Genomic DNA, 13653 nt, shown 5'->3' on the forward strand with positions numbered 1-13653 from the left:
CCTAACTTCCTCCAGGGGCAAGCCTCCTTCCTGAACTGACCTCTGAGATGACACAGTCGGAGAAAGGAGAGCTTGTGTCACATCTGCCCCTGGCCTGTGCCTGCGGAAGCCCCAGTAGGGCTGGGCCTCATGCCCTTTTTCAGGGGTGCTCAGGGAGAGTTGGGGCATGCAGTCAGGTGAGGTGGGGCAAACCAGCATGCCATCCTCCAGCCGACCACATGGGGAGACACAGGAATCTACACACACACATCTGACAGGGTAGGAAGGGGGAGGAGGAGGACACGCGATGGCTTCTGTCTGACATTCCCTTTCCAGGTGTTCTTAAGAAAGACATCGGGGCAGGATGAAGTAGGTGAAGAGGTCTCCAGCCGTGGCAGCTGGGACCGCAGTCCATCCAGCTTCTCCCTCACCTGAATCTCCAGCTGTGTCAGGAGGCGTGAAACGCTCTAGAGTATACTATTGAGGATGGATCCCAAGTAAACATTCACGGTCCTTAGTACTTCTTCAGCCTTGTTTGTTACTACTTCTTAATACAAATGTTTGCCGTTTCTACTCCTAGATGCCAAATGTCTTCCCACTTCTCATCTTTCGTCCACCATCTCCTGAACAACTCCTTCTACCATCCTTGACAAGTCCGTCCAGCAGGCCCTGCTGTCCTCCTTGCCAGCCCTTCTCCTTGCCACCTCTCTGCTTGCTGCTACTGTGGCCCTCAGACTCTTTACAAGGGGTTTACCAGCTGTCGGTCTCCTAGACTCTGTGCATGCCTGGAAGCTAGAGGACTATCTTTGGGTTCTGAGCATCGAGCAACGTACCAGACACATGTTTATGCTCAGTAGATATTTTCTGGCTGAATAAATGCTGTCTCATTTATGAAAACTATGCCTTATCAGTTAATATATATGTCTATCTTCTAGACCTGATTTTGTACTTCAGGAAGACAAGAACTGTACCTCATTATACTCCACAGTTCTAACAACTAGTGAAGCATCCATACGAAATGTCATGGTGCCTCTGGTTGACGGTGGTGAAACCAGAATAATGAAAATGACATGTCTTCATGTGCACTGATGACCTATTTTTAAGAATACACAGGTAATGATAATATCAATATAGTAAGAGTGACCACTGGTTTAATATTTACAAAATGCCTGGTGCCATCCTAAGTGGGATAGGGACACTAGTTCATTTCATCCACCTTGGCAGAGAACTGTCAGTTCCCATTTTTGAGAAGTGGAAACGGAACCTGTGGAAGTTTAATGAAAACTCTCCAAAATCACACAGCTGGTAAGGTGGGAGCTAAGGTTTGAAATCAGATCTTCTGAGAGTAGGACAGCTCTCCCGCTGCACTCGCCTTAATTTGATAGTTCTGTTGCCCCTAGGCGATTATCCCACTGACATTTGATGTCATTTCTGTCACCAGGAGCCACAGGAGCCAGATGGTGGGAAATGGCTGGAGGAAACTGCCTCTCTCAGGTGGCTTCTGCAGAAAGCATCCTTTTAATTAGTGAGGCTGCTTCTGCAGTGGTTGGATGTTGAATTTAATAGACAGTGATCAGTGTCGCCAAAGGAGCTATGTACACGGTTCCCAAATTCCACTAAGACAGGCATCAGGAGTGAAGAAGGCCCTGCCTGCCAGCATCCCTGACTCACCATGTTGAACACGGCCATGGTTAGAATGATGGCCGTGGTGATAACCGTGAGGGAGACCCTTGGCCAGGGGCGGTTCGCGATGATGCCTGATGATTTCAAAAGCCACAGGAGAGAGGCGGAGGCCTTTTTGCTGCATTGCTAGGAAGACAAAGAAAGAAAGAGAAATGCACTGTTATTTTATGTATTTTCTCACGTTTCTTAATGACATTTAAAACCACAAGATGCACCCATATTATTCACAGATTAACAAGTAGAATCTGCCTCCACTGGCCTACACCAGGTCACAGACCTTGTTAAAAAGTATGTTGGCATCATTGTTACAAACTAAGAACAAATTCATTAAATGTCTATGATAAATGTAGGGTGCTCTTGTATGTCCTTTAAAAGAGACCTAAATTATGTTTAAAACAATCTTCTGGTAAATAAAAAAATGTCAGTTATTAAACCATTCTGTGGAATGTGCTAGGCCTCAGATCACAGCTATCATGAAGCAGTTATCATAAATTCAGCTGATTTCTGTAGAAAAGAGATCGATATGTAGCTAATCATAAGAATACAACTGTTAAATACTACAGTTAATATGATGGTAAAACTGGTGTGATCTCAATGAAACCCAAATAGAGAACACCCCTGACTAGCAGTAATACACAGCAGTTTTATTTCTCTACCTCTCAAATTTTCTTTCTGCTTTATTTTTAAAATACTTACATATATATATGTATATATGTGTATATACTATGTTTCCCCAAAAATAAGACCTAGCTAGACATTTAGCTCTAATGCGTCTTTGGAGCAAAAATTAATGTAAGACTGATCTTATTTTACTATAAGACCCGGTATAACAATATCATATCATATCATATCATATCATATCATATCATATCATATCATATCATATCATACTGGGTCTTATATTAATTTTTGCTCCAAAAGACACATTAGAGCATACTGTCCAGCTAGGTTTTATTTTCGAGGAAACAGGTATGTATATATGTGTATGTGTGTGTGTATATACCTACTTTATTCTTAAAAATATAAGCATTGCAATAAATTAAATGTCAATACAATAATTAAATCAGATTCTGTAATACGGGATGAGAGGTGGTTAGAAGAATAAAGAACCAGCCCAGTGGTCGAAGATCAAAGCCACACAGCTGTGAGACTTTCTGCAAGGTAACTAACCTCTCTGATTCTCCAGGTTACTCTCTGGTTTCTCCTAGAGCCTGAACCAGAGCCAGTGCTGTCCTGGGCTCTGGGCTCCTGGGTGGCCAGGAACTGAATGCTGTCTGGTGGCAGAAGGTTCCCTGGAAGGGGGGAGGGTTCAGGACATTTTCTCTACCAGCAACGTGGCAGGGGCCAGATTTGTGCCTTTGGTTTCTTCCCAAGAGCAGATGGGGGTTGGTGGAGGCAGTAAGACACTCTTTGATGCTCTGAGTACGCAGTAGCTTTCAGGGTCACACAGCTGGAGGACCCACCCCCCCCGAGGGTGCTACTCCTAATAATATTAATGCCACAATCCTAATCAGGTGTCTATCTGGAGGAGAAACTATAATAAAGTACAAAGATCAGAGATTCAAATAGGTTGTCATAGTCACCCAGTTCAGGTCCCATTAGATGACAACATCTGGTTTGATTCTGGGAAATTAAGACAATATGTATTTGTATCCTAGTCCACATAAGAGAAAATGGTCAAAATTGATGTGCTGTGTCTGTACACAGAAGTAATTATCAATAGATATGATAATAAAACTATTAAGAGCAGAAAATTCAAAACTTGACTACTTTAGGAGAAATTTCAGTCTCGCTTGGATTCCATACCACAGTCAATTAGGTAAAATATTACCCAGTTATTACACAGACTTACTGAAATTATGAAATAAAAAGAGTCACTTTGTTTAAAATGTTAGAATGACACATGTGATCTTGCCCAAGGAGCTGTCTAATAGAAACATGCTGTGCTCTGAGCAGAGGTTAGGGATTTACTGACACTGCTCACACCTGTGGGCAGACACACCTGTGAATATCTCTCTGCTCCTGCACCACGGTGGGCACAATTGCAAATTGGTAGCCCTAGAAACTACTGTCTACCAGGGCCTCCTGAACACGTGGAAGGCGGGCCAGGAAAGGTGTCATACTCTGATTCACCCCAGAAAGAAAAGCCTCGGAGCACGTCTCTAAAGACACGTGGGTTTGGCATTCACTGGGTTCAGGATGCAATAGGGTGGATTCATTCTCCTGCCAGTCTGCATGTTTACTTCCAAGTCTCCCCACGGAAGCATATTTAAACTTATCGTGCCAAACGTGCATCATTTTCAAGATCAGAGGGACAGGCAGCCTCCCTATCTTTTCATTCTTGTCACCAAGTTGAGGCAAAGTAAATAAAACTCTGCTGCCTTATGAAGACTGGTAAACACTGCCGTTGGTGAGGACAAAGAAATAGAAGAAGATGATAAGAGATGTGCATCCTGAAGTCCAGTGACAGTGACAGAAGAAGGGCAGGGAGATAAAGACGTTAGGGGTACAGAGGAAAACAATGATGGGGAAAACAGACTAAGACCTTAAAACTGAAATGGTCTGACGAAGGACAAATGAGAACACTGACTCGACTGGAAACTCTGAATAAAAATGACCACTTGGTTCTTGACGTGATAATTTACTTCAGTTTATTCTGTTTCAGGGGAAGTATTCAAATAAAGTCCCTGATAGAAAAATAAGGTTATCAAAAATGAATATCAACCTAATGAAACATAAGTGATAATATCTCAAAGAATGTTTGGCATTTATTCAGACGATGCTTTTCCTATGAAAATGAGAGAACGACTGCTATGAGTCGAGGTTAGTCACTCTAGTTAGGTTTAATTACTGGCATAATTTTACCCAAATCTGTTTCTTCCCTTTGCAGATCATCAGTGGTCTCACTGTGTCTTGTGATTACCTCTTACAGAGAGTTCACTGTGGACCTTCTAGAAATGCTCTGGGCTGTTAATGCCACATCCATCCACTGACAAATATGGAATTGGTGTTAAATGCAGTGGGAGATATAAAAGGAGAAAGATACACATTTATATTAAAACCCTATCATGGAGTTGGTTCCGGGGACAATGAGCAGAGTGGTTTGCTAGGAATATTTTCCCTCCCTCCCTCCTTTCCTTTCTTCCTTCCCTCCTTTCCTTCCTTCCTTCCTTCCTTCCTTCCTTCCTTCCTTCCTTCCTTCCTTCCTTCCTTCCTTTCCATTGAAAGTCCGCCTGGAGGTGGACTTTCAATGTCCTGGGGCAGACGATGCTGCTTTGAGCCTGCAAAGGTGGCAGCCGGGACCCAGACCCCTGAGAGACACCAGAAACCTCCAGTGGCTGCTCCTGTCAGGTAAAGAAGTCCAGAACTCCACGCACTAGTTCGGGGAAGTACCAACAAACCTGCAACAATAAATTCAAATTCCCAATATGTGTGTTGGGTTTGAAATTACGTGCTCTGTTTCATAATGAGAATCCACAGTTTAGGAGTTATTAATCAGATAAATAACAACAACAATAGCAACAAAAAACAAAACCAGAGGAAATCCTTGGGGCTCTGGCAGCAGCAAGAAAAACACTGCTTATAAATGATACTTTATATCACAGAGTACAGGGCACGGAGAAGCTGTTCCCACTGAACATGACTTCACAGTAATAATAATAAAAAAAATTGCAAACTAGCTAACAGAATGGACCTTACAAGGAAATATCAACAGACTTAACAGTAGAATTAGCATAAGACCTGCAAATATTGTATCAATCTCAAATAGCCTATAAAATAAAATTAAAGTAATAAAGAGAGATTAGAGTCCATAATGAATGAGCAGTTAAGAGAAAATAACAAGCTTATTTTTAAAATGAGCCACCTACACTTGCTGGAGATGAAAATGTGAATACTGATACTCAAAACTCAACACTTAGTCTATAGAGAGAGGATAAGATAGCTGTAAAGAAATAACCCATAAAATAGCACAGAAAGATAAAGAGATGAAAAATATGAAAGCGACATTCAGGCACAAAAGGTATAATAAAAAGATTTGACATACTTGCAATGAAAGTTTGAGAAAAACAGAACAGAAAGACCAGGAAAGTGGCAAAACAACAAGCAGACATGGAGTAACCATTTTGTGGAGCTGGAGCAGAACATGAGCTCCGTGGGTGAGGTGACATACTGAGTCCTAAAGAGGAGAAATGAAAGTGTACCAACACCTTAACACAAGGAGTCTATTGCCCACAACAGACAAAGAACAAATCCTACAAAACCAATCAGAGGGAAAAATACATGCTATCTACCCCCAAACAACAAGAAAATATAGACTCATGTTTTTTAAATGTTAGAAAAATTATTACAAGTTATTGTTACTCAATGAGGAAAAAATAATTTTTTAAATACAAAAGCTGAGTGGTTATATAATGTACAGACTCTCACGGCAAAGATTAAAAAAGGAACAATCCTTCGGGAATATGGACACTGAGTCCTAAAGGAAGGAATGGTGTTCATGAAGAATGGTAAGAAATTGATAAATGATAAGAATAAATAATGATGAATAATCAAAGCAGACTAAGTTTAGAAACATTTAAACACTTTTTGTCTTTCTGTATTGTTTTATGGGTTATTTCCTCAATTCTTATCACACCTTCAGCATAACTCTTGAGTTTTTATTTCAAAAGGAGAGAAGATGGAAAAGGATGATCTCATTTAGAGCTTGGTCCCTGTGTTTTTCAACAAGAAGATAAAGGTCTGAATATTAATGGACTCTGTTAGTCTTGTGCATGTGTTACACATTTTAAGTTAATCACTAAAAGGAAACATTAGGCTACATAACTTTCGAGTCACTAGAAGGGGTAAAAGAGGAATAAATAAACTCTGTTGGTCTAAGAGAAGACAGGAGGGGAGGAAAATAAGTAGAAGCAAAGAAGATACATGATGAATAAAAAAAGCAAAATAAGGCTGCATCAGTAATTATAATACACATAAATGTATGACACTTGTCAGGTAAAAGAGAGAGATTTTTTGATCAGAGAAAATAACATACAGCTGGATGAGGTTTACCAGAGACACATGTAAAACTTACATAAGGACAAGGAAAAGCTGAATAACAAGACGGAAAAAGAGACTCTGGGAAAATACTAACCAAGAGAAAGCTGGTAGTTATATTGACATTAGAGAAAATCGACTTGAAGGAAAAACACTCCTGTGGAGCAGAAAGCTTTTCTATCAGCTGGTGTGTGACCTATTTTCCTTCCCCAGGATGATCTCTGTATTTGTGCTTTCATCTCAGCCTGGAACAAGGTCGGTGGGCTAGTATCATATTATCTCCACTGTACAAAGCACAAGACTACCACTCTGAGAGAAAAATGTCTTCTGACATTTCCTAGCATTTTCATTTGTTGTATGTGACATGCTTGCTTCAAAAGATGCTTTTTGGGATTTTTTTTTTTTTTTTTTTTTTTTTTTGCTGGTAGTTTTGGTCAGAGTCAATGTGCTGTATTTGTTACACAGATGTAAGTATACTTCAGGTAGTTTAGAAAGTTAAATCTGGCAGTAAATGTACACATTATTATTATTAGGACTCTAACAATTATTTTTATTGCTGATTATAATGAAAATGTGCACTTGAATCTCTTCTTATTCTATGTCTTAGATTCCACCGAAATAAAATGGGTTGTTTTGATTGTGAAATAATATATATGAAAACACTTTGAAGAGCTCTTATATGTGTATATGTGAAAACATTTTGCTTAGTATTGATATTAAAGGTACTTTCTTATTAGAACACTTTAGAGTCTAAATCCATGTATAAATTAACTTTTTTATTTCCATTTTACCAAATGTCCTTAATATGAAGTTATGCTTTCCCCAGAATCCACTTTTACAAAGGAGCCAAATATATACAATGGAGAAAACAAAGCATCTTCAGTAAATGGTACTGGGAAAATTGGAAAATCACATGCAAAAGAATGAAACTAGACTGCTATCTGTCACCATACACAAAAATTAACTCAAATGGACCAAAGACCTAAATGTAAGACCTGAAACAATAAACTGCATAGAAGGAAGCATGGATACTAAACTTATGGACCCTGGGTTCAGAGAGGATTTTATAAATTTGACCTCAAAGGAAAGGAAAGTAAAAGCAAAAATAAATGAATGGGACTATATCAAACTGAAAAGCTTCTGCACAGCAAAAGAAACCATCGATAAAACAAAGAGGCAACCAACCAAATGGGAGAAGAAATTTGCAAACAATACCTCTGATAAGGAGCTAATTTTCAAAATATATAAAGAGCTCATATAAATCAACAACAACAACAAAAAGAAAGAATCCAATTAAAAAAATAGGCAGATGACCTGAACAGATACTTCTCCCAAGACAACGGCCAGCAGATATATAAAAAGATGCTCAACTTCATTTGCATTAGGGAAATGCAAATGAAAACCACAATGAGATACCACCTCACACCAGTTAGGATGGATATCATCAATGAAACAAGTAATAACAAGTGTTGGAGAAGCTGTGGAGAAAAAAGAAACCTCATACACTGCTGGTGGGAATGTAAATTGGTATAGCCACTATGGAAAACAGTATGGAGGTTCCTCAGAAAATTAAGAATAGAATTACCATATGACCCAGCAATCCCTATTCTGGGTATCTACCCCCAAAATCTGAAAACATTTATCCGTAAAGGTGTATGTACCCCTATGTTCACTGCAGCATTGTTCATGGTGGCCACGACATGGAAACACAACTGAAGTGTCTGTCCTTCAATAGATGAATGGATAAAGAAGATGTGGTATGTATACACAATGGAATACTACTCGGCCGTAAGAACAGATGAAATACTGCCATTAGCGACAACATGGACGGAACTTGAGATTATCATGGTAAGTGAACTAAGTCAGATGTAAAAAGCCGAGAATCATATGACTTTAGTCATATGTGGGATATAAAACTGAAAGCAACAAACGAACAAGACAACAAATAAACAAAATCTGATACACACAGACAACTATTTAGTGGTTACCAGAGGGTAAGGGGAGAGGAGGTGGTAGAAGAGGGTAACGGGGTTCAAATATATGGTGATGGAAGGAGAACTGACTCTGGGTGGTGAACACACAATGTGAGATATAGATGATGTAATACAGAAATTATACACTTGAATCCTATATAATTTTACTAACCAATGTCACTCCAACAAATTTAATAAAAAATTTTTAAAAAGTAAAAAATAAATAAAACTAAAGTAAATAAATAAATAGACTGGGCCAACAGTTGGATGATATATATTAGGCAACTATTAGGTTGGTGCAAAATTGTGGTTTAAAAGGTTAAGAATAATTGCAAAGACCGCAATTACTGTTGCACCAACCTAACAGGCTAGAGGAGAATGTGAATGAGGGTCTATGCGAGGTTATCTTGACTTACCAATATGCTTTAGACTGACGGATGCTCAGCAGTGACCACAAGGCAACCTCAGTGCCACGCTGGCCCGTGACCATGAACAGACACCCCTGCCTAGTCCTGGGCATCGTCTGCTGGGGACTTTCTCCACACACACCTGACACTTGGAACCCGCCGCCAGTGAATTGTAAGGATTGTCAGGGTTGACTCCAGTTCTAGCTCCACACCTACTCGCTGTACATGACGGGGTGAGTTATGCAGCATCTGCAAGCTTCCGTTTCATTAACTATAGGATGCGCCTTTCTTCTTGTGAGGATAAATGAGCCAATGTACACAGAACGCCTAGCAGAATAGTGTCATTTTTAATATAATATTTGCTATTTGGAAACTGCAGTGAGGTCAGATGCAGAATAATCTACAGGGATCTCACGCATCGTGAGCCATTTATGCTGAGTCTAAAGGCTCTAACCCAAGGCCAGGAAACCTTTGCAGGTCTTAGAGTTGTCACACTCACGAGCCTGCTCCAAAGTCTCCATTTCCATCTTCAAGAGATGTGCTTACAAGTCCTCCTGCATTAATTTTCATGGAAGGAAACTGCTTTGAAACGTCTGGAAATGGAAGCTCACTGAAGCACATGACATTCGGGTCCCTCACCCACAAACCCGGGGCTGGGCAAGAATGTCTCCAGGTTCTCTTTCAGCCCTTGAGTTTACGATTCTGAAATGCCAACTGGCATCTACTGTAGAAAGCTGAGTAGCTCAGGAGGGCATCGATCAGACGTGCCGAGGGAGGTGTGACAAGTGAGGGCACCTGGCAAATGGGCCAGGATGCGCTGACCTCAGAGTTGTGAGCCAGAAGAAGTCGAGGCCGTGTGAGGATGAGAGTGGTGCCAGGGGATTGTATGTGGGTGCAACCCAGCATTCCTTCAAGCTAACTGATACTAAATATTTATGTTGAATTTCAAGTGCCTAAAGTAGTACAATGAACAAAAAGGGGCTGAAGCAAACTCACTGAGGATCTTTCCATCTAAAAAAATACCAATAAGAATACAGACAGGAAGCCCAACCAACAGGCACTAGGGAAGATGGTGGTGGGAAAGGGGGGCTCTACAGAGTTGGTTTAGGAAGGTTTGAAGATTATTTCCCACTGAGGTCAGAGTCAAGGAATCATGTCGCCTCTAAGAAAGAATTTCAGGGCAGCAGTGGCCTCTGGCCACCAACTCACCACTACTCCACTCACTCACTTACACACAGATCCAGTCCCCACAAGACGTCTCAAGAAGGAGTAACGTGGGATCTCAGGGCATGCCGACTCTGCCTGGGAATGGTGGTGTTAGGGAGACAAGAGGTGCAAGCCACACAGAGCCAGACACATGGAGGAAATTAGAAGGAACCTCACATAAATGATGGGACAAGTCTAGTAGTGATCATTAGCACATGCTTACTGAACACGTTTATGTGGTGAGCGTTCTGCAGGGTTCGCTGGAAGGCTGAAACCTACTCTTTATGTAAGGGGAGACCACAGCCACACTCACAGACAGGGGCAGGTACATGAGCTGTTACGTAATCAAGGGCTGAATTATGTGACACTGGCCCTAAGTCACACGATGCTCAAAGAAGGGTCCATCATTAAGGCTGGTGTAGTTTCTGGAAACACTGCTAGGAAGGTAAGCAGTTGCTAAGCTCACCTACATGTCAAGAATGGGGAGGTGGGCCTCAGGGGGTTCAGGGGAGCCGTGCTGGGAGAGCCCCTGGGGCAGGGGTGGGGCGGGCTGGACTTCTCACAGCAACAATGATAACCAACAAATTTCCTGTCACTTTTCTCCAAATGTGTCACTGAACAAATATCTGTGTGATTTTCTTTTTATCAACAGGAAAAAAAATTGCATTTCATTATCACTCTTATTTTTTGCCCATTTAGGTATTTCTCTACTTTTTAAAACATCAAACCCTCTGTTTCACTTTTTTGTTTAACAGAAGGTAACAAAGGTCAGGCTCTTAGTGGAGAAACATCAGCCAGGCTTACCTTTTCTCAACCTCCTTGATAAAAGTATTTTAGTTTAACTCTTCATACCGAGAATTTAACACCAATATTCTTAGCATCAATACTGCCCTTGGCATTTCAAGTTTTAGAAAGTTAACATACGATACCAGAAAGGGAGTCTGGCATACGAAGTACTTTTTCATAAACTCAGTATTTAATCCATAAGTAAATGCAAATCATAATAAAACCTCACATAATTGGTAGGTTTCCACGAGGCCAGGGAACGAGCTGGTAGGATGTGGCAATACTTTCCGTGTGACCATAGTGGAGCATTTGTGACATACTTAATTTTTGAGTGAATTTGGAGGGTAGACTAGAAAGCACACTTAAAGCCTTCTTAGACTGGCTGCGCATTAATATATGGATGTTGACAGTTGAAAACGAATCCTTACAGCATCGTCTAAACAGTAAAAAGAACCGCATGTTGGAATGGGAAGAATCCCTTTTTGAATTTTACTAGCATTACATCTGCGCCAAAGATTATGACCGGCCACTGGGGGGAGACTCATTCATGAATCCTAACTGTTCAAGTTTAGAAAGACAACTTGTCTTCAAATCTTCCTGACCACCTTGGCAAAATACAGGCCTTCTGCGAGGAGGAGGAGGAGGCAGGCACCAGTTCATTTGTAGCCTTAAAAGTCTCTCTTTGAGACAACACAGAGTTAAAAAGAACCTCCGGGCATCTGATGTGTGGGTGTCAGGCATAGAAAGAGCCACCTGCTGTGGATGTGGCATCCCGATGGCCCTGAAACACCGGAGGGATGACGATGGCCCCACAGTGAGGTCCGGTTATCCTGGGGCTGAAAGTGGGGACACTGCATGAGAACAGAACATCCCCACAAAGGCAGCTAAGTGCTCTGGAGATCCATTTTTGCAGCCTCCAGCTCTGTGTTTCTTTTCTACAGCAACTTAGTAGACAGAAAAAAAAGTCAACTGGAACACCTAAATATACCCTATGCTCCCCTCCCCCATGACTGGGTTCCTTGGACTAGAAAATGAGAAACATGGCTACTTAGGCACAATGACAGAAGCTGCTTTAAGTACAACAAGGTTTGGATTTCCAATGGAACCACACATGCTAGTTCCTATTCTACAAACCTGAGAAATGGGCTTCAAAATCCTTCTGGGGGCCAGGAAGACAGGATGGAGCCCATGTGCTTTCTACCCAAGGGAAATCAGAACATGGGAAATCAGGCTTCTCTGTATATTCAGCGTTTCACAACGTGACAAGGATTCCCAAGGGTCTGTATTTACCCAGTCCTCTCTTTTCTACAAACTACAATGCCTTCTGGGATTTTTAAGAGACACCATGTGCTCATTTGAGGAAATCAGAAACCACAGTCCCACTCGCAGAAGAGTTCCCGATCCAATTTGAAACATCTAAACTATGACAAAGCAAACAAAACCCACAAAAGTTTGCAAAGCTTCAAGGCATAGGAGGGAGACAGTAGAAGCAGAGACTGCTTTGGAATTGGAACCCTTTTTGGAGTGGAATGTGACGGAAACCTGGGGCTCCAGACTACTGCTTTTCAGGGCCACGGGAGGCCATTCTGTCACTGTGATGTTCCTGGCAGTAATCCTATGTCTTTTAAACAGTAAAATGACATGACAATGAAGAAACAGATGAAAAGGATAAAACCATGAGAAAAGTGCTACCACAGGAGCCAGAGAACCCCCTGGGGGAGCCGCCCAGCCCCGAGCGAGCGGTGGCTGGGAGTGCTGCAGGCTCCGGCCTGCTGCCTCAGTTGTCATCCACATGGACTGTCAAAGTCTAACTGGACGAGAAATCATAATTCCAAAAATATGAAACACATGAAATTGCATTAACCTCAGGCACCATATGGCATGTGTTCACCGATAAATATTTTAAAGATCATTTTTCTTTATTTTGTATAACAAATGATGGTAACATTAAACTTTTGGTTTAATGTTAAAAAAATGTTTGTTTTAATGTAAAAAAAAATCACAGAAGTGTCTCTAATGGATGCCTGTGAACTATGCTCAAAACCTAGCTCAGAGCGGCCTCTCCTGGTTCAGCTCGTCTCCAATACACAAGATGAAATACTGATTGTTTTCTGATTTCTATCCGATGGCCTTCTGAGGACGCGTGCATGCAGCTCGGGCGAGCCTGCCACATGGCTTTACACTGAAGAATGCGCATAGATTTAATTCTTCTATCCAGAACTAGCATTTAAATTGTTAAGTCTACAATGATTGTCTTAAATGAAAACAGGGAGAAGATATATTTTTATATTTGCTATTTTCATATGCTCCAAGATTTTATATCTGGAAAGTGGGTATAAAATATATGTTTGGTTTGAATTTGAATTCCCCTGTATAGGAAAAGCCTCCTACTATAATTGTATTCTCAATTAGAAATACTCTGAAAACGTAGAGGAGATGATAAAAACTCTTGACAGAAACAGATATACAACGACAACTTTATGATGTGACAGCCAACATCTCACATAATCTTCCAATCGGTGTCTTGGTTGTACATGAGCTGCCTCAGTTTACATTCTGGGCTGTTGACATGAAGGGTATGT

At 41.1% G+C, this 13653-nt stretch overlaps 1 protein-coding gene across 5 annotated transcripts in view; it reads right to left on the reverse strand.

Moving 5' to 3' along the window:
- ADCY2 (adenylate cyclase 2) overlaps positions 1–13653 on the reverse strand; it is a 370893-nt gene that overhangs the window by 66562 nt on the left and 290678 nt on the right. For all 5 annotated transcript variants that reach the window (XR_013993678.1, XM_081054221.1, XM_081054223.1 and 2 more), the window contains exon 16: positions 1651–1788. Coding sequence is in view for 4 of the 5 variants with exons in the window: in XM_081054221.1 (XP_080910347.1) it covers positions 1651–1788 (138 nt within the window). In the remaining variant the exon portion in view is untranslated. The remainder of the gene's footprint in view (positions 1–1650; positions 1789–13653) is intronic.

The sequence above is a fragment of the Rhinolophus hipposideros genome (genome assembly GCF_964194185.1).
Source record: "Rhinolophus hipposideros genome assembly, chromosome: 7".
Lineage (NCBI taxonomy): Eukaryota > Metazoa > Chordata > Mammalia > Chiroptera > Rhinolophidae > Rhinolophus > Rhinolophus hipposideros.